Here is a 24,217-nt window from a genome sequence, read left to right as displayed (position 1 = left end):
ATAAAAAGTTTATAGCCTTGTAGAACAAGGTAAGATACCTAAAAATAAGTTTGATACAGGATTGACTATGACTTCAATGTACACAACACTGTTGGGATTCACATAAAAGAGAGATCACATTGTCTCAGAGGAATCAGGGAAAGCTTAATAGAAGGGAGGCTATTTGAAAACTTCATCTTGTCGGTTGGGAAAAACTGCCCAGCAGAGATGCAGCGAAGGAACTGTTGTGGAAGGAGAGTGTGCACAGAAGTATCGATAGGAGCACATGAGCCAGGTTTAGGAAGAGACCGAGTCGTTCATACAGTACATATCGAACAAGTCACACTGAGTATTCTGCTCAAGGCTGTTCATTCATAAGGAACCCACTCGGGGGAGCTCTAGGAAAGTCACCCTAAGGACATGGCAGACTCTCAGACATGCCAGGACACAAGGGCAGGAACTGGAAAGCCGTAAACCCAGTGTTATTCTCTCCAACTCTCGGGGCCTCTTTGCCCCATCTCTTCCCTGCTCTGAGTCTCAGCCACTTTTCCTTCACTCTTGTGATTGATTGCCATTTCTCTCCCTCCATCTCCATGTGTGACTGCGAGCTCCATCCTGTGTCATAGCCTTCAGGTCCAGCTCCAGCCCATCACGTGGCAACCGCCTCCACGTCTGTTAATGCTAATTACCGAGAGAGAGTCTAGCTGAGCCCAGCCTTTGGCTTCATCCCCTAAAGGTTAGATACTAGCCCCCAGCCCAGTCAGCTGTATTTGGAAAAGGAGTCCTGTGTGAGTGGAAGTAACTCTTGCCAGAGGTATAGACACTGTTGTCACACTGGGAGAGGAGGTTATTATACACATCCACTATAGCAGAACGAACTAGAACAAAGGCACTTGAGGGCAGAGACTAAAAGATGATGTGGAACCAGGTCATGCAGGTTTTGAATACTGGGTCGGGCCATCCGAGCTTTCTCTGGTGAACAGGTGAGTTTGAAAAGCTTTCTGGTGTGAACAGAGGTCATACCCCACAGGAAAGTTAAAATGTGTAAGAGGGGAAATGTCCAAAAAGGAGGCCTGAAAGCAGTGATCTCCAACAGTGCAGTGAAGACATAACCCCTGGCACGGATAGAGGAACTGACATTAAGGGGAGTAATGGGGTCTCTGCTTGCTTACCTTTGAGGGTGACTTGGACAGCCTGCATGGGCTCTCAGAGGGGGTGTGCGGCTAGCAGGGGGAGGCAGGACCGAGACCCTGCAAGGGAGACAAACTCCCGATCAAACTGGAGGAATTGTGGGGATAGAGGTCAATTATTGAAGCACTGGGTGTGGGTCATATCACCAAACAGAAAAGGGCTACATCAGAAAAGTCAGGGTTGGAGGTGAAAGGACACCACCAAAGAAGCATCACCAGTCAGGAGGGGTGACAAGATCGGTCAGTGGACTGTAATGTAATGAGAGTCTGGGAGAAAACATTGCAGAAAGTGGAGAGTAGTCCGTGGGTATCACATACTTCAGGGAGACCGAGGTTTGAGGAGGATACATGTTGGGAGAAAGGCTCTGGATTTGGCAAAATTAGGTCACTGGTGACATTTAGCATTTTAGTAGCATCAGCACAGAAATCAAGCTGCAAAGAGTTACGTATTATAAACCTTGATGTGGGTCTCTGAGTGAGGTATATATGAGTTCACTGTACTATTTTTGTACCTTTTCTGTAAGTCTGAACTGTTTCAAAATAAAATATTTTTAAGTATTTTTAATGTAATGAAAATTGGGAGACGTTAAATTATACAAGATAGTGTTTTTGGAGCAAAGTACCAGCGGTAATAGTACAAGATGGAAAAGTTATTTTGGGGGTGGGGTAGTGCCTCTTACAACAAACAGTCAGGGGTGCAAAAGAAGGAATATGGGGACCCTTGCACAGAGTGGCCTTCGTTTCTGTCATACGGGAGTATTGGTATCTGCAGCATAAGAGAGGGAAAGTGGAAGCTTGACGAAGGTGGAAAAGGTTTGGAAAAACTCCTGTGTGTGCTGAATCAGAAGGAAAGAAGTAGTTACTGAGTGGGACGCAGAGCCTCGCCGAGACTAGACAGTTAAATCGGAGAGGAGCCCCGGCACCTTAGCCATCAGCAAAGGCACTGCTTTTCCTACACCTCTGAGGTCGCTGTGTGTAACCCTGCTTCTGCGGCTGGTGCACACTGCAGTCCACACAGGTTCTTATGTGCCAGCTGCTAACATAGAGACTTCTGTGGAATAGATTTTCGTTTCTTGTAGAATGTCACTTAATTTAAAGGATCACTTTTATAATAGAGATGTCTAATTTCAAATACTTGGAATTTTCTTCATTTAAAAGGTGCTGGCTGATGGATTCCTGATGATTGGGATCGATGGCTCAGAAGCAGCAGACGGATCTGACTGGTTCTGTTATCATGCAACCTCCCCTTCTATTTTCCCTGTTGGTTTCTGTGAAATTAACATGATTGAACTTACTCCACCTAGAGGTATTTCGTCCTAATATGTACACTGGGTCTCCATCCTTGCCGCCTTTTTATGTGGCATCTATTTACATCATTTAACGCAGTCCTGGGTTTCTTGCTGTGTGGACATGTTACATGTGTTCCTATATATAAACATATACACACGTGACGAGCTGTGGGGTGCTTTACGAACATGCAGCATTATATTGTAGCTACCTTTGATGAATTATATTAGTATAGAATTTTTCTTGTGCATCTGTACATTTGTAATATGAATTGGTTCTCAAGCCCTGTTGAGATGGTGATGTAGGTTATGGCATACATAAACATTTTTTAAAAATAGATACAGGCTAAAAAGCCTTTGAGGGAAAGCAAGTTTCCATCTTTAGAGTATCATGTGGGGGCGTGGGGTTTTTTTGTTTTTAAGGCATACCCTTAAATAGCTCTCACAACTTAACCAGTGACTTTCCTAATTTCAATATCTGAGCCTTGGGCTTTTCTCCTAAGAAAAGAAGGGGGGAAAACTAAAAACAGAAGCCTATAAACTAGTATTTGCCCAGCCACCTTTCTTTCTGGCAAGGAAAGGAAAATACCACTGTGAAGTATGAAATGCTAGACTGTCCTAAGCCTAGGATTGTAAAAGCAAAAGTCTGTAATTCTTCTGGTAGACTGGAGAGAGACACTCTTGCATTAGGTAAGTAGGTGCACCTGTGTCTGTCTAGAAACAGAAGAAATCCTTATAAAATGGAGGAATCGTTGCATTAAACAGTGTGAGTGTAAGAGTTAAAAGTTTATTATATAACCAAAAATCCGAGATTTTAGTGTGTACTGAGTAAACTTTTTATATCTACATTTTAATATTATGCTAATTTTAAATGAACTGCCAGTTAAATCAGGTGTGTTTTTTCAGGTTACACAAAACTTCCTTTTAAATGGTTTGACTACCTCAGGGAAACTGGCTCCATTGCAGCACCAGTAAAACTATTTAATAAGGTAAATTTAAATAATGGCATAATTATGTGGAATTTTTTTGATGCCTCACAAATGCAGATCATTGTTGATCAAAATGTGTTTGCTTTATATTAGAACTTCTTAATGGAGATTAGTATAAACAAAACAATCTATTTTCTTTACCTAGGAAATGAAGCTTGTTTTCACACTTGGCTTCATTTTCAAACTGAGTAAAACAGAAATAAATATATTTCCTAACTAGTTCTGAAATAACTTCACCTTCATATGCTTTCATAATCAAAGAATTATTTGCCTTTTTTTTTTTTTTTTGGTTTAAATTAGGTTATTTGGATCCATCGCTTCTTTTTTTTTTTCTTACTGATAGTGGACTTGTGCATACTTCTTCTCACCAGTGTTCATGTTTTGCTTCTCCGTATCAGGATGTCCCAAATCACGGATTTCGTGTAGGAATGAAATTAGAAGCAGTAGATCTCATGGAGCCACGGTTAATATGTGTAGCCACGGTCACTCGAATTATTCATCGTCTCTTGAGGATACATTTTGATGGATGGGAAGAGGAGTATGATCAGTGGGTAGACTGTGAGTCCCCTGACCTCTATCCTGTAGGGTGGTGCCAACTAACTGGATATCAGCTACAGCCTCCAGCGTCACAGTGTAAGTTGGTTTACAGAAAAGGTGTCCTTTTGTAAAAATCAGCAGTTCTCCAGAGGACCGTTTCACATAGATCACCTTGTGAGCTCACAGGACAAGAAAATTCCTTTGTCTGATTGGTTGCCAGGTAAGATCCTAAGACTCCCCAGCAACATCCCAGAATGCGACCATGAGCACCATGGCAGTGTGAGCTCAGTTGTCACTTACATGATGGCTGTAGAAGCACGACCATGAGGGCACCCGCCAAATCAGACTTGTTCTAATGAGTTTGCGAGTATAAACTATACTTATATATAGTATAAGCTATAAGATGTATCGGTGTATAAGTGCCTATTAATATGGAAGTAGTGGAGTCTGTGGTATGGTGAGTTTTCCAGGAGCAAGCACCCTTCTTTTCAAAGCATCATGTACTTTGATAAGCATAATGGCCTTGGTAAAGATAATTCATCCAAGTTGTATCTAGAGCTGTGTGCCTGCAGTGCTTATCTGGCACCAATTTTCCCTTCTGTTTTTCAGCGTCAAGAGAAAGCCAATCAGGTTCATCAAAACAGAAGAAAAAGGCTAAGTCCCAGCAATACAAAGGACATAAGAAAAGTGGGTCACCACATGGTGTTTATATACATTTTCTAAGTTGTTAACCAGTTGGGGTCATGGTTTTCTTGCACAGAAGTGAATATCCCATGTGAGAGCCAATGACTGTGCATTATGTATTATGCTTAAAGGTGCAGTATGCCATAAAAGGCAAACCTTTTCAGTAATAAGAAACACATTTTAACTGACAGGAAACATGATTACCATAATATTTTAAAACCTATATGGTAAAGAAGAGAGTACAAGTAGTTCTCAAAATAATATGCAAACCTACTGAAAATTATCCCTTTTTTTGAACTTTAAAAAAAAAATGCTTGCTGCTTGCAACAGACTTGGAGGCTAGGAAATCTATCCTTGTTCATGAACCAAAACTCTGTTTCTAGATTGAGACTTACACAAAATTCAAGTTGATGTCTAACAAAGTCAGGCTTAGGAATATTTTTTTAAAGTGTGCGTTCTATATTTTACCTTATGGTGAAGGATTATAGGCATTAATAGCCAAAATTATATTGATAGCTCTGTTTGATTCTTTTGAAATCTTTGTCCCCCCCACCATAGGAAACCACAAGTTTTTCTCTTCATGAAACTTGTCATGGAGATAAGATTATTTTTATTTAAAGATATTTTTTAAAAGTGAAAAGTACATTTTAGGATTAAAACTGAAACAGATTTTTCAAGCTGACTTGCCATCTGTCCAAATAAGTGTTAATCTGTCTCATTAACAACCAAGAGGCTGAAGCAGCATGAGGAACCGAATAGACCCTTACTTTCTGATGATCGTCATTTGTGTATAAGTTCTTTCTCACTGGGGACTACAAACCTCCCCCAGCCGCCGCCGGGCACTCTCGCGTCCTCCCGGCATGAAAACCAAGCCAGACTCAACTCCAGGCCTTTCTCTCGCCCTCTCTTTTATATTAGAGGTAGAGATGTCACATTTGCCCAGAGTTGTTTTGCCCACTAGCTGCTTGCCATGTTTGATATTCACCTGAAAGAACTTTAGAGAGCATCACCAGACAGGCAGATCGAAGCGATCCCTGTGTACATGGAAATGATGAGGAAGAATTCCCATGGCACCTTTGTCCGTGGACTAAGCACAGCACGTGTGCCCCCTAAGCTTTCCGTGAGGTTGGATAGCACAGGCTGCTTTGGCCTGTCTTCTCCCTTTCTATTGGACAAGGCTGAGATTCCAGAATTTTCTTTCCAAGGTGTTGAATTAACATTTATTACTCCGTGGCTATATGACATTTTTAGGGCTGATTTCTGAGCATTGGGTACATAATTTACATGCCTCCCTCACTGTGACTCTTGCAAGTTTGTTTCCAGTGTATGGGGTTTAATTCTTTTGGATTAACTGGCCATGGGAAGAAGTAAGAAAGTAATGAAGTGAAATCAATATGCCAGTTTATAGTGACATTTAATAGTACCACATTTCTGGGCTAACTGGAAAAATGAATTTAGCTGTAAATATATAACATGCTCCTTAACCGTAACATTGTAATAGCTCTTAATATTATGACATTATCTCTAATGCCTTTAAATTGTCCTTTGGACCTATGAAGGGAAAGGACTATAAATCCACTACAGCCCCTTATTAGAAACCCTTGGGACCAGATGTGTTTTGGAATTCAAGAGTTTTTCGGATTTTAGAAAAGAAGTCTAGTGTGTAAAGCATATATTATGTAACATCGCTTGCAGACTCTGGCACATTTTCTGAGACAAAATATACGTAAATGTTTACAGTAAGTGAGCCAAATAAAGATTATAAATAGTATCACCAAGTGAGATCTGGTTTTGTTGCCAGAGTTTTACAGAGAAATTGGATTTTGGAATTGAGGATAAGGAATTCTAGTGCCATGTGAATGAAGAAGCAGCAGTCTTCATTGTGAGGGTACTCTCTGTTCCTTTTATTTTTTTTATATTGTTCACCAGATAGGTGACTAGAAATTTTTCCCACAAAACGCCTCAGTAAGGAAGACTTTGGATCCATGAACCTAATGCGTCCATTGCATCTGCAATATCGTTAGCAGATTGGCCACAGACTCTCTTGTTTTTAAGTTCGCCTGCAGGTTCTCTGTGGCTCTGTGGTTTCATCTGCTCGCTCCTTGGTCTTTTTGGGCCGAAATTCCTCCATCAGCGTGCTCTTTGGTAGTGTTGTGTTTTGTTTGGTGGGCTTGTCTGTTTATGTGTTTGTTTTTAACAGAAATAGATGGTTGGCTTCCCTGTTCTAGCTTGTTTTGTAATGGTCTGTGTTCGTGCTCTAGTGGGACAGCTGTTAAACTAGTGCTTTTGGAAAATAAGAGTCATGTTCTGCCAAGAGGATCACATAGACCATTGTAGGCATGTGATCTGCCCATTCCGAAAAGCCTTAGTTTTTCCAGTGTTTGTAATTCTAGAGCAGGAAACCCAGCACTGATTTCTGAACCATCTTCAAGGGCTTTTACAGGTAGGAGAGAGTTAGAGATCCTCCTTGCATTTTGACCTCCAAGTGTGTTGTACATGAGGAAAAGTCTAAACGATTGCTGCATGTGATTTTGGTTTGGCAGTTGTGAGTTCAATATGTACTTGCTGTTACTCCTAGCTCAGTTACCAGACCGTTTTACATAGGAAGTACCATGTGACTTAGATTTATCTTCTAGTCCTGATTTTGTGAAGCCAAAGTTCTGATTGCTCTTGCCTGAGTCATTTGTATACTCTGGAGGAAAACCGGTATAACTTAGAGTCCCAGAGATATAAGTGTCTTTTAGCTTTCAACCTGACTAATGCGATATGTTGGTGGTTCACCATTTGCAGTTTAGAGTACCTTTTTTGCTGGGCAAAAGCATTGTATAAGTCTTTGAAGGCTTATGTTTGCTTGGGAAACTATAACCAAAAAGAGTGTTTCAGAAGATACTAGATTGCTTAAGTACTTGTAGGCAACAAGCTTTGTATTTTAGAAGTGCTTTTCAGAGTAAGAATTACAAGTGTCTTCTAAAAGACTACACTATAAACCAAACGGTAGGGGAGCACATTTCCTATCAGTAAAATCCTGCCACCTGGATACATTTATTCAACTGTTTGATTCTCCCTGAAAGCCAGTGTTTGGTCTTGTGTGTGCAGTGAAATGCTGCCCTGCAGTAGGGTTTTAAAGCCTTCTTTCTCTTCTATTGGATTTTCAACCCCCTCAAGCTAAAATTTTCTTGAAGGACGTTAGCCAGTTGTTCTCCACATGAAATGTTCTCTGCAGTTCGTTTTGTTTTATTATATATATGTATATTTTAATATTTTATTCTTAAGTAATCTCTACACTCAACATGGGACTCAAACTCACGACCATGAGATCAAGAGTCACATGCTCCATTAACAACCAGCCTGGCACCCTGCTTTGCTTTATATTTTAAATTGATTTAAGAATCAGGAACCAGAGGGACGCCTGGGCAGCCCAGTCAGTGAAGTGTCTGACATTGGCTCAGGTCATGATCTCATGGTTCATGGGTTTGAGCTCCGTGTCAGGCTCTGTGCTGACAGCTCAGAGCCTGGAGCCTGCTTCAGATTCTCTGTCTCCCTCTCTCTCTGCTCTACCCCCACTTGGCACTTAGGGTCTCTCTCAAAAATAAATAAATCAACATTTTATATTTATATATATTTTTTTAATATATATATAAATATATTTAATTTTTTTTTTTTAAATAGAGTCAGGAACCAGGATTGCCAGGCTCTCAGAGACCAGAAATAACCTCCCCCCCAAACACCCCCAGCCTACACACCCACGTGTACACACACTCACACGCTGTGTTTTCAGAAACACAGACCTTGCATAGTTGGTTCTCTTTTCAGAGTATCCTATGCAACATAATCTTTCCTAGTTATATTGCACTTTTCTTACCACGCATGTAAGTAAAAGCTTACTTTAGTCTGACTTGATATTTAGAGAGGAAGATGCCAGTTGGGAAGAAGCCTGTCAGTCTGTCGAGCCTGCCCATGACAGGCGGGGTGCGGAGGGGCCTCTCTGGTGACGAAGAGTTGACTCCTCCTGCAGCACAGACAGCCCCGGAGGCCTTCCCGCCTCCCAGCACTAGCCGAGAGTTCACTCCCAGCCTCAGCACAGGTAATAGTCCCGCCAGCACCTCTGGTACTGCAGGGGGTGAAAGCCGGGCAGGGCGGTGGGGGACAATGTGTGGTCTGGCGCGACAGGTGCGGACTCATTAAATTTTTATTTTTCTTTCAACTAAAACCTTCATCTTCACTGGTCCTTGGCAGTCACTTCACCAAGTCAAGTCATCAGGGAGGGGTTTTTATGTTACTGTAAACCACTTCTGAGCTTCAGATTAGGGGAGAGCTCATCACTTCACTTGATGGAATTGAGAGGCAACGTGTCCTGTTTCGTGGTTTCATTAAAATGGTTGAATATTTTCCATTGCAGAATTCCATGTAGCTTGACCTGAGGGAGAAGCACACCATTAGGGATCAGTCTGATTAATCAGACCCAAAGATGAGGCTTTGCGTTCCCGTGGAATTCGGGTTCTGGTGGTCACATTTACCACAGTCTTAGTTGAATAACACAGACTTGGAAATACAGTCTTCTGTAATATTGGTGTTGAGCTTGAGTAAAATTTATTCCCATTCTTTCACATTTATGTACTTACAGTGATTAAGTAGGTGACATTTAATTTGAATGTAATTGGTTTGGCCGAGCTACTAGCTTGTAAGGAATGCAAAATGTTTTACCTTTTATAATTGCTAAGAAGAAACGTATCACTATAAAATATTAGAAAGATTTCACTTGCATGTGATGAACTTGAGACACGAGTGCAGAGGAGACCACTTGGAAGCCAGAGTTGTCTTGGCCTTGGCATGTGTCCCATATCCTAACTGTTGCTTTTACATTCGGTTGTTTTGTTTAATCTGTATTTAAAATGCCTTTCCTATGTTGAAAACCCTAATGGGTGTTAATACCTAGCTCTGTTTTCTTCTTCCTTCTCTGTTTGCTAATATCTTTATACCTGAAGTTTTGGGGGGCTTGCAGTTTTGGGGGGAGGGCGGGGGTGCCATTTTAAGATACGTTCTTTAGCTTTAGTCTCCTTTCCAGTGTATTAGGTCCTCTTCATTCTTCCTAGTCTGTCTCCCTGAAGATCGCTCTAGTAATATCCTTATTTCTAGAAGAAATTACTCTTTTGTATAAAAAGTAGATGAGGACTGCAAATCTCAGTTTATCTGCTCCTTAATGGAAAAATGTTCAAAGTCTATCTAAAGAGCATTTCAGTTTCTTTTCTTGTTTGTCTCTTTTGTTTTTGTACTTGTTATTTACTATGTGGTCTTCTTTAACTTAAATATTGTAGATATTGTGAGCTCTGAATATGTTTGGATTTTTATTGGGTTTTATTGGATTTATTGGAATTTTTACTGGATTGTAAGTATTAGACTAATTTGAAAAGTGCGTGTCGTGTTTTGTCAGAAGTACTGATTTTTTTAAGAAGTCACTGATTCGTGTAAAACAGAACCTAACTCCTAGGATTGGCAGAACCCAAGAACTTAAGAGTAGAAGCATGAGATGGAAACCACAGCATCTCTGAAGTGACTTCCTTTTTCCACCAGTGTCTGTAGTGTCTTCCAAGCTGGGGTCACATCGTGTGGGACTTGGTGTGATTTCACTTCTGTGAAACTGTGTGGAACTACGTTGCTATCTGAACTACCTGAAAGCTAGGTTTGATTAGCTACTCAGCATTTATTACTTCTGGACTTCTCGCTAGGAAAATATGATTTCCATTAGTTCATCTGAAATGTTAGTGATGAGAGTCAGCAAAGTGACTTCCTTTTAGAAACGGAGCTAAGAAAATGTACTTGCATAGGAAGTGCCGCATTGAGCCACAGGATCTATTTTATTTCATCCATCACTCATTGAGAATAAGGCCTGGAAAGGAGAAATGATTAGTGTGAAGATACCAGACCGGCGTTATTTTAGGTTCCATGAAACCCTTCAGACTGCATTAAAGCATAAAGCATTCCACATCTGAGTGAGCCTTTCACCTTTCTCTTGAGTTACTTTTTTTTAAGCACATTGTTTCCATATTTTAACATGAGTGGAAGCATAATCCAGAAATTCGTTGTTTATAGTAAATGCAAATAGTTTCAGGATGTGCTTTAGAATCTCAGCTTCCCTTTGCCACATTTCAGAAACAAACATCTGTTTGAATGGAACATTTGGTCTGAAGCACAGGAGCTCTTTTCTCATCCATTGAGTCATGTGATCATCCTAGAACAAGATCCTGTTGTAGCCAACCTTTTATTGTGGGTACTGCACCTTTAATGAAACGTGGGATTTTTTTTCTTTTCCATGTGTTTATCTTCATGGTATTGTTAAAAGGTCCTTAACAGTAAATGTGTATTGCTTAGATTTGAAGATTAACTGTTATATTGATAACTCTCCATAAAAGCATTGTTAATTATATTAAGTAAAAGAACTACACAGTCTTGTGACTTTGATTTTTCCGAACAGTTTGATTGGTGTTTGTTTTGCTGTTGTTATAGGCTTAGCGTATTCGCTTTTCTGTCTTTGGGCTATTAAATTTTTTAACACCATTACTAAAACAAATACCAAAGTAAAAAGAAGTAAATTGACCTCTCTCAAAGATGATTCTTTAAATTATTCAGATATCAAATACCACTTTTTTTTTTTTTTTTTTTTTTATTTGTAAGTAATCTCTACACCCAGTGTGTGGGACTCGAACTTATAACCCCCAGATCAGGAGTCACATGCCGTACCAACCGAGCCAGCCAGGCACCCCAAAGACCACTATTTTTGAAACTAATCTTTTCTAACTAAGATCAGGATGGAAAGTCTTTGTCTGTGACTGCACTATTTGACTTTAAAAGTGTAACCACTTTAATGTCATTCCACATGGTGACACTGCCTAGTTAGTGATTCAGGAGAGCTTGGTTGGCTTACTATTAACTATTCTTTGAGTCCTAATTCTTCTCATAAATTGACTTTTTTTCTGTATAAGCTGTTCCCAGTTTACGTTCCATATATGTGCACACCGTCATGTTCCGATTGTAATGAAAAGATCTCTAATGGAAGAAACAAAAACTTGCACCTTTGGTTTGAAGCTAGTGCCTGCAGGGAGCAGACAGGTTACCTCAGGGAGGAGCACAGCCAGCACGAGAGGGAGTCACGTTGCTCAAATGTGTTTGTGGCAGGCACCGCGGCCCAGGGAGGCTCGGGCTGCCTGTCAGTTCCCCCAGCCACAGCCCCTGGAGAATGCTGGCCGTCTGTGGCCAAGTGTCCCTGCTTTCCTGGGCCTTAACGGGAAGTCTCTTGTTTGAAAATACTCGGTCAAATTTAAAAGAGCCATGGGACGAGGGAGTGGGAAGGACACAGTTTGTGACCTCTGATTGAACACATCTGTGTGCGGAAGAAATTGGAGCAGAAAGTGAGCGCTGCTCACCGTGGGTTGACCCCAGTCAGTGTTAGCATGCAGGACCACCCTTCTTCCCGTCGTTGGGAACTTGAGCAGCCCAGTTTGGGTTAAACAATAATTTTTTCAGAAACCTGAACACATTTCTGGGAGGTTGGTGGTTACTAAGACTAGTTTTTAGCACCTAGCTGAGACGATTTTTATTTAAAAAGTAGGAAAGTAGTTTTTTGAAGGGGAGTTCTGTAGGAAGTAACAGTAGGCCCTGAACCTCCAGGAAAGGATTCAGAGCAATCTGAAGTTACTGGATCATTGTTTTGAGGGACAGTAACTTAAGAGGGGTTTGTTTTTTTTAAAAGAGGAAAATTTCAGTATTAAACCGTCTAAGGTTTTTGCCCAAGACCATTGCTGGGCCCAGCAAAGAAAAAAATGTCCTTTTTCTTCCACTTTGGCCATGATTAGAAAGAGCCTTTCTGTCCCTAAGAATTCTGCCTAGCATGACTTCCGTGGCTGTCAAGAAATCTAAACCCCACTGGGGGCGCCTGGGTGGCTCAGTCGGTTAAGCGTCCGACTTCGGCTCAGGTCATGATCTCACAGTTCGTGGGTTTGAGCCCCACGCCGGGCTCTGTGCTGACAGCTCAGAGCCTGGAGCCTGCTTCGGACTCTGTGTCTCCCTCTCACTCTGACCCTCCCCTGTTCACGCTGTCTCTCTCTTTCAGAAATAAATAAAACATTAAAAAAAAAAAATCTAAACCCCACTGAAAATATTAGAAATTGGAAAACAGTTGTCCACAGAAATAAAGACTCACCAGAACCTGACCGGTTTAGGAATTGAGGACTGCCTAGATCATTGGTTTGTTTTCAGTAAAAAGGAAGTCCTCAGGGGCACCTGGCTGGCCCAGTCAGTAAAGCGTGCAACTCAGTCTCAGGGTCATGTTTTCAAGTCCCACGTTAGGTGTGGAGCCTACTTTAAAAAAAAGAAAGTCTTCAGGTTCTCTGCTAAGGACTCAGGCAGTACTGCTGTTAGGTGATGCCTTTGGCGTTGTTAGCCATTGTGCAACAGTGATTTTCACATTGCTGGTGTGAGTAAAGTTTTATTTTACCTTAATCAATATCAGAGTTACTATTTTTATAAATATGTAAATTATGTATATATATAACACATGTCTATGATAGATAATACAATACTTTATATTATTTATAATACTATTTTACTATTATCAAGTTTATATCTTTTTTCTACAGGGAGTCTTCGTAATGAAGTACTCCTTGGAGATAAGATTATATTGAAATCATATTTATTGCATTGGGACTTATTTTAAATATTGGAGTTAAGAACTGTGTAAGAACTACGTCATTGTTGTTTAGACATGACATAAAAGTGAATACTTACTTAATAAGAAAAACTGGAATTATTCTCGTCAAATCAGTGATCACGATTACCTTGACCACTTCATTGGAAGAGGTCCATTGTGCAATGTCTAGATTACGATATTGTTCCTTTCTGGAACTCTCCTTAACTGCCGATAGATTTTGAGAATTAAGGTGAATTAAGTGTTCATACTTCTGGGGGTTAATTTTAAGAGTTTATGGAAGACATGAAGAAGTCTTATTAACTGTAACGCTGGTGGAACCTGAAGACTGAAAGCAATCTGAATATTCCAGAAAGGCTTAATCACATCCCCTGCATTTATCTCTCTCATGCAGTGACTACATTGCAGCTGAAGGAGGAGTTGATAGATGGAGAGGATTATAATTTCCTCCAAGGAGCGTCCGATCAGGAGAGCAATGGCTCTGCAAGCTTCTACATCAAACAGGAGCCCTGAGGCGGCTCAGGACCCGGGGGCGGGCGGGAAGGGGTTTTACACAGGACTGATTTATAATCAACCGAGCTGTACAGCGGGGCTATTCCACTGGGACGTTTTGCTAAACATAGAAAATTTCAGTTCCAGATTTTTCAGGTGGGTGGGGAAACTATTTTAGTCGTGGGGGGAAATTTTTCAATTTATAAAGATGGACAATTTTTGTGTTGTATTTGAAGCTTTTGGAAGAATTTTGTAATATTTTCCAAGTTTGGATTTATGTGCATTGTTAACAACTGAAATTCTAACTTTTTGGTAAGATTAAAGTTTAGGTAGCAGGATTGAAGGAAATGATTTAAAAGAAGGATATAGTTGTAAATGCAAATGAACTGTCATTACAAATGAACCTTTTTGGTACCTGTTGGGAGATTTGGGGATTTTAGAAGTTAGGCCAGTCACATCTCCAGCTTCCTTTGCTGCAGAAATATGCAACTGAACCCCCCTCTCATGGAGGGTTCATCACCACATAGGATCATGGAAGGGGTAATTAATTCTGCTTGTTGGCATTTTATTGCAGCCCATTTTAAATGTTTGTACAGAAATGTTTTTCATTCTGTGAAAATTTATTTGGAGTTCTATATGAAACTGGAAGAACTCTGGATACTATTATATGTTCTCTTTTAATTAAGAAAAAAAATTAAAATTATCCTAACACTAAAGTGTTAAACTGGAATGGTTAAGAAGATACACAGGATCTCAGTCTACATGTTGAGGGGTTGTTTTCCTTACCGCAGATGCCCCACAAGAGGGGTTCCGGTCAGGCCTCTACCGTTTCCCTCCCTCCGTTAGACGATACTTGGTGTAACCACACCCCAAAACAGACGTTCTTCTGTATTACCAGTAGAATCAAATTCAGAGTTGTTTAAAGCCAAAAATCTGTTTAGATATCAAAATCATTCCAGCTCTGCTTTTAACTATCCTGGATTTGTTAGAAAACTAATTTGAAAGAGAATTTAATTTTCTTAAAATTCCATATATATAAATATAAATATATATATATATAGTATGAATTGTCTTTTAATTGTATTCAAAATTTTAACAGTAATAACTGATTTGGACCATTTCACACATTCCCTATTTTAAAATTCACATGGCTTCCTTTAAAACAAGGATACAAGGGTAAATTGGTGAAAGGTTTGCTCTCTGCATTTTTCTGACTTTCTGAGTTGTGACTGAATGAGAGAGCTCTAGCGTTTACCAGTGAGGTTCATAAACTAAACTTCTCAGGAATTAATGCATCTGTTCTAGAAGTGCTTCTGGGTCTTAGCCTGGCCTCTTCAGAGTGGTAACATTGGCCGTCTCCTCTGGAATATAGGTAGGGCTAATTAGAAATTAATCAAAATGATTAACCTCTAAAGTCCTTCAGCCTATGGAATGCTTTAAAAAAAAAAAAAAAAGTAATGGAAAGCCCCAGGAGACCATTTTAGGTAAGGTTTTTGTTTGAATTTTAAAATGCATAGAACATTAAAAACCAGCAGTTTATTTTCTAAAATATTGCTCTACTTTTGGGAATAAATAGCATTGGTAATACGCACAGGTTTACCTCATTCTATGCAAGAGGGGTTAATAACATAAGGTTTTGTAGTTGCTACTGGAAGTAAAATTTGTTACTTTATAGTGTAAGAATGTATGGAATCGCATGTCAACATTTCTTAATACTGACTCTTTAGGGGCATAAATGCAGATCATATCAACGCCAAGTTGATTCTCACGTGTCAAATATATGTGAATTCAGCTGTTAAAATTACTGGATATTTATCTTAAACAACCTTGCTGAGAGGGACCTACTGTAAATGTGACATCCTCACACTTCCCAAATCTTTAACTTAAAGAATCTTCCCATAAACTTAAAGCCTGGAAGACTTCCAGAGCAGGGCTTACCCACGATCTTCATTCTCAGGCTCTGGTTCTGTGACACGTGACGGGCACAGGAGGCAGCTGCGGGGCGCGCTCTGCCAGTACCTGGGGCCCTGGGGCTCTGCAGGGACCTGAGGAGCCCAGGAGGGATTTGATTTGGAGCCTGGTAATTAGTGGCGAACAATGCTCATCTGTAGCCAGGTCTCGTAAGCTTCCAACTTTAGAGCAAAACCAGGCTCTGAGTGCTTTCCCGTGTGTTCACGAAGTGTTTCCTGTCCTGACCCGTGACCAACAGTTAAAGGTCGGCAAGGACTCCTGCGGTGTTCTCAACACAGTCGGAAGCCGCCCTCATCCTTCAGGCTCTCGCTCCTGCTGCGGATGAGCAGGAAGCGTCCTTGCAGAGGAGATGGGTGTCTTAGCCATAACTCCAGTCGTTACAGCCCAATGGCCCCATTCTCTTTTACGGTTCAAAATGTACTGCTGACCTTGCATTTGCTTTCATTTTTTTCCTGTTAGGATTATTTGGGGGATTTTTGGTAGTTTAAACTCTTTAACCTTTTCCTTGCTGTGTATGAGGAAAGCTAAAGCTGTTATCAACTTCTACGGATACTAACACGGGTTTTCAGTGTTTGTTTGTTTTTATTATATTAATTTTGCGTGATGTGAATACCCTCTCCCATCAATATTTGTATTATGGTGCTATATATTTGGTAATGATCCTTTACTATTGGGAAGGGATTTTAAAAATACTGTGATTAAACTGGGTTGCTTCCTTTGATTTTCATATTTTAAATAAAGCCACAGTCATTTATACAAAAGAAAAGCATCTGTCCCTGGGCAAATCTTTTGAGGACAGAGGTCAAAGTAAACTGCATAAGGTTTTTACATCATTTCTGTATGTATTTGATATATAGATCAATATCTGTACAAATTTAATCTTTTATTTTCTTGGTAACTTGTGGTCATTGAGAAAGTGTTTGAGACTTTCTCAGGAAGTGTATATAATGGCGTGAAAAATTCCTTCAGAGAAACTTATGTTCCTTTCATTTTTACCAAACTGCAAATTTTCAGCATGGATGTGAAAAGCATTAAAATTATAACTTTGTGTACAAGATGAAAATAATTCACTAAATTTGCCCTTTTTTACACAAAATAAAATGTTAAACTTGAGTTGTATCTGAGCAGTTCTTTAATACCCTTTAGTCTTTGAAGGGTTTCCTTTTTTATTCAAAGTACTGAGTGCCTTCTGTGAGCAATCACAGGTCTCTGAGTCAGGGTGGTCCTCCCTCCCAGCCCTGTGCCCGAGGGGGAAAGCAAGCAAGCCCGTGAGTGAGGAAGAATCTACTGGTAGCTGACAAGGGAGGAGCAGAATGTGGATGGATATGTGGGCATGGCCACATTTGAGCCAGGATTTCACAGAAAGGTAAATGGCAAAACCATAGCTCGGGCAAAGTGGAGTGTGACCGCCAGTGGGAGGTCCCATCACTTTAGATCGTGTGTGCTGGGGAGCTTTTTTTTTTTTTTTTTTTAACTCCCTGAGCCTCAACAGCAATCTGAATTCACAGGGTGTTTATAAATTATCCCAGCTAGCTCTTGTTGTTTACAGGAAGAGGGAATGCAGGACAGCCTCCTTTACCAACAGCCTCACTCTTTGGTAAGTTACTCAACTTTTACTAAAAAGGCTGTTTGTAGAGAATTTTATGGATGTAAGATAATGGATTCTGGGGTTAATTTCATCATCACGCTTTGGAAATCTAGAACACATTCCAAGAAAAACGAAAATAGAACCAATTTCTTCTGCCCTGCTTTCTACCTTAAATGGCTTTAATAGTTGCCTAGTCCACTGGAATTCCCAGCTTGGCTCTCATTTACAGTCCCATGAGCTTTGACATGTATATATAGAAGCCTCTGGGGAAACTAGTTTTCTGGTGTGCTTTATGCCCAGCATATGCTTTAAGAGTAACAAGTGTTTCCCAGAAATAAGTAACTTGTTAGCCCTGTGGTGTTTGTCCAGCCTTGTGAGATCAGGGAGAACAGTAAAGGGCTTCCTCTTAGACTGCTGCTGAGGCTGGCGTAGCCCTTCTTGGCCTGGTCTAATTCTAAGCCTCACAAGCAGGCCAAAATGGGGTTTGCCTATTGACAAAAAGCAAATAACTATGTAAAAAGTAATGCATTTTAGGGACGCCTGGGTGGCTCGGTTAAGCGTCTGACTTCAGCTCAGGTCATGATCTCGCAGTTTGTGGGTTCAAGCCCCGGGTCGGGCTCTATGCTGACAGCTCAGAGCCTGAAGCCTGCTTCGGATTCTGTGTCTCCCTCTCTCTCTGACCCTCCCCTGCTCATGCTCTGTCTCTCTGTTTCTTAATAATAAATAAATGTTTAAAAAAATGTATTTTTCAATGCTTGTTAACTGTTGACTTGAAACATTTTTTGCACGAAACTGTCAATATCGTTTTATCATGATCTTGCAGTCTAGCAATATGCATTAAAAAACGTAATACTGGGGTGCCTGGGTGGCTCAGTCCGTTAGGTGTCCAGCGTCAGCTCAGGTCGTGGTCTCACAGTTTACAAGTTCAAGCCCCGCATCAGGCTCTGTGCTGATGGCTCAGAGCCAGAAAACTTCTTCAGATTCTGTCTCCCTCTCTCTTTGCCTCTCCCCTGCTCATGCTGTCTCCCAAAAATAATTCAAAAAAAGATTTTTTAAGTAATACGGAGTCTTTTATCTGCAAGTCTATAAAATTTTCACCAGTTGCCTGACAGAGAACACCTGTTTACCAACCCACATATTTCTATAACCTCCAATTTTTAATTTTTTTAACATTTACTCATTTTTGAGATAGACTGCGAGTGGGGGAGGGGCAGAGAAGGAGGGAGACACAGAATCTGAAGCAGGCTCCAGGCTCTGAGCTGTCAGCACAGAGCCCGACACGGGGATCGAACCCACAAGCAGGGAGATCATGACCTGGGCGGAAGTCGGATGCTCAACTGACTAAGCCACCCAGGCGCCCTCCACTTTTTAAGCCAGACTCCAGGTGACAGTGATCATTTATACTGACGGGTGCTATTTGGCATTATCTCACAACCATGCCATTCCAGCGAAATTAACCTAAAAAGCAGGCAGTAAGAATGTCCTAACTGGTGGCTCGGAGCCCTGCAAACAGGCAGGATAAATACGCCACCTGAGCGAAGGGTAGGAGGTGCGGCAGGGCTGCAGGAAGCGTGTGTACCTGCTAGGGGCCAGGCGCTAGCGGAACTGCCTTACATACGTTCTTCCTCTGACACCTGCATTGCAGGGACTGTCCTCCCCTTACAGGGGTCTTTAGACTTCCATTTCCTCCTACGTAACGCGCCGTTTTCAGTCAGCAAGGATGGGACTCTGGACTCGACTAGTCTGCGTTTCACGCTTTTCGAGTTTCAACAAATCCTGTGTACAGAAATACGCATTCCTGCATCCTCTGAGGCAGTTGGGATATTTCTTTTCATTATTTCCCGTTTAGTTTCCGTAATCACACAACCAGTGCCACACCCGTCCTCGCCGGCCGCCTCCTCTCCCTCCTAGAGCCCACAAGTGCGCCCAGATGCTGAGGGTCAGCTCGTCCTTCCAGAGCAAGTGGGATCATTTAGTTCTGGATGATGCTACGAAAGCCAAGGGACCAACTCCCTTCTTCCAGTTTGGCCCCGAGTAAGCACAGGAGGCGGCACCAGCTTCCAAGGGCTTTATTAGTAAGGACGTTTTAGAAAAGAACCATAGATTCTATGACTTCCAAGTCAGTGGAATGAAGAGAGGGGTCTGGGGACGCATCACGGGGCGCTAAAGGGGACCGGCGCTCTGTCCGCCTTTTATTCGTAGATCCAGTCAAAAGCGCAAGGCTTGTAGTCAACCAGTTCTTCAGGCTTAAACCACAGGCTGATTTCTTTCTCTGCACTTTTTACAGAGTCGCTGCCATGAATGATGTTCCTGAGACAGAGAACAGTTACTGGCTACCGCATTTTAGGACACTTGCTAAAGACCTTTTCCGCCAAACTGCTACCCGAGGCCGGAAGCCGCCCCCAAGGCCATCTCCTCTCCAGAGTAACTATAAAATTGTAAAAGTATTGGACCAAAAGCATCCCGTGGGTCAGCTGTTAGGCTCCCGCTTCCAAAAGGAGTGTTCTGTACCCCAAGACTGCTGTGCCACAAAACACTCCTTCTCGCCCTTTGAAAAACAGGGATAACCAGAGGAGATGTGACACGTTCATTACCGAGGCCATTTCTGTTGCATTTTCTTACAACACTGGTTTGCAAAGCTCAACCTCTACGCCACTGGGATCTTAAAACTCTCATAAGGCTTTTGCCCAGATTTTATACAGTGAGGGAACCAAAGGGTTAAATGACACACAGCACCGTACAGGGCAGAGGCTGTCCCCACACTCTGCTTTCTGCTGTGTCCCCCTGAACTACCACGCAGCTCCCTTCTGGATGTCTTAGTTAAACTCTGAAGTAGCCCCGGGGGAAGTAACGCTTTAAGAGAGCTTTCATCCAGTGGTCATTCCCACCTAATTTTTAAAGTTCAAATCTTTCTAAAATTGGGATATGCCACAAATGGTTTGTACCCCCCACTTTTTTTTTTTTTTTAATTTCTGAGAGAGAGACAGCGTGAGCAGGGGAGGGTCAGAGAGAGAGGGAGACACAGAATCCAAAGTAGGCTCCAGGCTCTGAGCTGTTAGCACAGAGCCTGATGCGGGGCTCGAACCTACGAGCCGTGAGATCATGACCTGAGTCAAAGTCGGACGCTTAACTGACTGAGCCACCCAGGCACCCTCCTCCCCCCTTTTAAAGTGGAGTTGAGGGAAAGTCATCGGCGCCCCTCGGGACTCACCTGCCAACCTGAATGCAGAAGTCCCCACGGATGGTGCCTGGCTTAGAATCTGCTGGGTTGGTCTCCCCAAGCATCACTCTCCCCGTCTTTACCACATTCAGTCCCTCCCAGACCTGGACAGGAGGGACAAAGAACTGCATCAGATCTGCCCTTTGGGACCCTGCGGAACAAACAGCCCTGCCTGACGGCACTGTGCCGAGCCCAGCAGACAGCAGGGGGCTGGTGCAAGGTGCTCTGCACTCCAGCCCCGGGCGCGTGACAAGGAGACCAGAAACCGCCTACCCAACAGGGAGGAAGGTCAACAGGACTGAAAGCCCTTCCGCAGCCACAAACGTGGACAAGAGATGGTGATGGAAGGGTAGAGAAAAGCGATCAGACTGCAACAGCATCGGACTGTTAGTGCAGGACCCGGTGAAGGTCTGCATCAAAGCAGAAGGTGCATTCCAGGGAGGAGCAGGCAAAAAGAGCCATGAGCACAGGAAGTAGGTCTACTTTCTCAACCACTTCAGCGCTTCCTCACTGTACCCTCTGTTCTCTTCCTTCCCAACTGGAGACAAATGCCACAGGAGCAAACCCACTGCTCCACTTGTAGCCCTGGGTTACAGAGAACGCTGTCCCCTTGCTTTTGCCTCCCAAGCCCCTAGCGGCTCTGTTGATGGACTCCAGCAGGCTCCGTTTGTAAAACAAGGAATTTGGAGTCGCTGGGGCAGATGGCTTAAAAGAAGACACACAGGGCACTGTGCAAGCCCAGTTCTGTATCAGTCCCCTGCGCCCCCGTCCCCCACAAGCACTTGCCATGGCCACGACCGGCCCGGAATTCATGTACTTCACCAGCCCCGGGAAGAACGGGCGGTCCTTCAGGTCAATGTAGTGCTGCTTCAGGTGTTCCTCCGAGGCCTGGCGTTGAACAGAAGGTTGTCTCAGGAAGTAAACTGGAGAGGGTCAGGCATGGCTCCATCCCGCCCCCAGAAGCTCCCAGTCACAGGGCAGCTTTTCCCAACGTCCAGTTACATACACTAACCCGCATGCATATGTAAATGTGCGTATATAAAATAATAATAATCGTACGCAAACCCCGACACCCTTTGGGCAGAAAGACTGTTCCGATCATGAAGACACCCTCATAATGTCCACGGCGTTGGGGATGTTACAACCCTAAGGAGCAGGTGATTTGAAAATCTACAGGTGGAGGGTTAAGCGCTGGCTGCCGTTGAAGGAAATACACCAGAGAGAGGTCCGCTTCCGGTGTCCTTGTAAACTTTCCAGATGTTAACTGAGAATGTTCTCCTCTTCCCAGCTGGGCTTGGTTAACATTTCAACACTTCTCCCTTAAAGTCCCGATCTGTGCCCCCACCTGTAGCTTGGAAGTGACCCGCACTGCCCTGAGCCGGACTGCCGCGAGAGGGCCCCCCCCCCCCACCCCGGCCAGGCACGAGCAGTCCCCGCGGGCCAGGGCCAGGGCCAGGGCCAGGGCGGGCGTCACGTCACCTCCGCCTAACCTTGCTGAGGGCGCCGGGGCTGCGGGCCTCGGGGCTGGGCTCGGGCGGCGGGGAGCGGAAGCCGGAGCACCGGGACGGCGCGCCCCGTTACCTGCATGAGCTTCATGGCCACGAGGCGGAACCCCTTCTGCTCGAAGCGCTTGATGATCTCGCCCACCAGGCCGCGCTGCACGCCGTCCGGCTTCACCGCGATGAACGTGCGCTCCTGGTGGGCCATGGCCTGCGGGCGACAGGGCGGCTCAGGGCCCGGCGGCCGCGGGACGCGGCCCGCGCCTCCCCCACCGCGCGGGCGTCCCGGGGCCCCTCCGCCCGCTCCGCGGGGACACGCGCCTCCCGGCCGCCGCCCTGCGGGAGGGGACCAGGCGCCGGGCCTGGGGGTGGGGGTGGGGTGCGCGGGGGAGCGCGCCGGCGGGGAGGGGCAGGGGGGCGACGGGGGAACGCGCCCGCGGCGTCTTACCGGGAAGCTGGCTGCGCGGCGTGGAGGGGGGGAGGCGCGACGTGGAGCGGCGGCGGGGCCCCGAGGCGCTCGGGGGGGAGGGCCCTGCGACGGCCACACCCCGGACGCCCCGCCGCCCAACCCGCGAGGCCGCCGCGGCCCCAGGCCCCTGTCCACGCCGCGGCCTCGTGGGGGAGTCTGGGGGGTTGGGGGGCTCCGGGGAGGGAAGTGGCTTTTCTGTGCGAGGTCCCCGCGGCCCGAGCCCCGCACGTCCAGGCCGCGCCCCTCCCTTCGGTTCCTCCTGCTCACACACACACACACACATACACACACACACTCTCTCTCTCTCTCTCTCTCTCTCTCTCTGTCTGTGTCTCTGTCTCTGTGCCTCCTGCCGCCACACACACACACACACACACACACACACACACACACACACACAGTGAGGTCAGGTTCTCCAGTTGAGCCTGGGACACACCCCTGAGAAGATTCTGGAGTGTCCCACAGCAGACTTGTCATGTTTGCAGACGGCTCCCGCTTGGTCTCCCCACCCTTGGTGGCACCCAGCTCCCGGAAGGCGGCGGGCCCCTCCCCTCGGCCCTTCCAGACCCCCATCCAGCAGCGCTTGTACCCCGAGACGGCCGGAGCCCCGTGTCTGCCTCCCCTCAGGACAGTGCCCTGTGTCCTCACCCTAGGGCCCCCCGGCACCGCACTGGCACCCTGTGCCTGCTAGACGGAAACCCGGCTTCAACACCCTCCCTTTCGACCTCAAACTCTGAATTCTTCCTTCTAGTTTCTCTATTAACTCCGGCAAAAGAGGCGGCTGGCCGGCATCCGTGAGGGAAGCAAACCCCAACCCCCGCCCCCCAGCAACAAGAACTGCCCCGAGCCAGCAAGACCAGGGGGACTGACCCCAAGACAGTGAGCCATGACCTTCACTGCTCATCTGCAAGTCCCTCCCCCCACCCCCCGACCTTTGTCCCACATTCGCCTTCTTTGAGAGAACCTAGATGGCTCTGTCAGTTGAGTGTCCAACTCTTGGTCTCTACCCAGGTCTTGATCTCAGGGTGGTGAGTTTGAGCCCCGCATTGGGCTCCACGCTGGGTGTGGATACATTAAAAACAAAAAAGCAATGGGGCGCCTGTGTGGCTCGGTCAGTTAAGCCTCCGCTTCTTGATTTCAGCCCAGGTCATGATCTCCTGTCCATGAGATCGAGGCCCACATCCAGCTCTGCGCTAACAGCGTGGAGACCGTTTGGGATTCCCTCTCTCCCTCTCCTGCACTCTTTCTCAAAATAAATATACATGTGCTTTTAAAAATGTTTTAAAATTAAGTAGAAGCAAAAAATAAAAACAAACAAAACAACAAAACAGAAGACCTGGAAGTATTTTCAGAAGACCGTCTCTGAGAGAGGCCACTGCCTTCTGGGTGTTGGCCACCCTGGAACAAATAAATCCCCATCTTGTTTCCCTGAGACTCCCCTCTGCCTTTGGGTCATGTGGGTGCTGAGCGGTGGAACCTGGTCTGTATGGGCCCCCAGAGCCGGGTGCCCTCGCACCCCCAAGTCCCAGCTGCAAGATGAGAATCCAGCCCTCTGTTACACCTCGATGGCTCCCCAAACTTCTAGTCACAGAGCTTTAACACATGGCCCTCA

At 44.4% G+C, this 24,217-nt stretch overlaps 2 protein-coding genes across 7 annotated transcripts in view; one reads left to right on the top strand and one right to left on the bottom strand.

The window, feature by feature from the left end:
- MBTD1 (mbt domain containing 1) overlaps window positions 1–13,891 on the top strand; it is a 66,438-nt gene extending 52,547 nt beyond the window's left edge. For 3 of the 6 annotated variants that reach the window (XM_039227769.1, XM_039227764.1, XM_039227765.1), the window contains 6 exons: window positions 2,328–2,475; window positions 3,362–3,444; window positions 3,843–4,077; window positions 4,591–4,668; window positions 8,573–8,749; window positions 13,761–13,891. In XM_039227769.1, the coding sequence (XP_039083700.1) occupies window positions 2,328–2,475; window positions 3,362–3,444; window positions 3,843–4,077; window positions 4,591–4,668; window positions 8,573–8,749; window positions 13,761–13,879 (840 nt within the window). In that variant the 3' untranslated portion in view covers window positions 13,880–13,891. The remainder of the gene's footprint in view (window positions 1–2,327; window positions 2,476–3,361; window positions 3,445–3,842; window positions 4,078–4,590; window positions 4,669–8,572; window positions 8,750–13,760) is intronic. The other 3 variants (XM_039227766.1, XM_039227767.1, XM_039227768.1) reach the window with 2 other exon arrangements.
- Window positions 13,892–19,470: 5,579 nt separating this feature from the next.
- LOC120229072 (nucleoside diphosphate kinase B) lies at window positions 19,471–22,835 on the bottom strand. Its single transcript, XM_039227824.1, has 5 exons — window positions 22,585–22,835; window positions 22,219–22,347; window positions 21,424–21,525; window positions 20,629–20,741; window positions 19,471–19,727 (listed from the first exon to the last, which is right to left on the bottom strand). The coding sequence occupies exons 2-5, from the start codon at window positions 22,342–22,344 to the stop codon at window positions 19,610–19,612; spliced, it is 459 nt and encodes a 152-aa protein (XP_039083755.1). The 5' UTR covers window positions 22,345–22,347; window positions 22,585–22,835; the 3' UTR covers window positions 19,471–19,609.
- Window positions 22,836–24,217: the final 1,382 nt, after the last annotated feature.

This window comes from Hyaena hyaena, unplaced genomic scaffold (genome assembly GCF_003009895.1).
Source record: "Hyaena hyaena isolate Hyena2069 unplaced genomic scaffold, ASM300989v1 scaffold_29, whole genome shotgun sequence".
Classification (NCBI taxonomy): domain Eukaryota; kingdom Metazoa; phylum Chordata; class Mammalia; order Carnivora; family Hyaenidae; genus Hyaena; species Hyaena hyaena.
The sequence above is the reverse complement of the archived record's forward strand: the minus strand, read 5'-3'. Positions and strand labels throughout refer to the sequence as shown.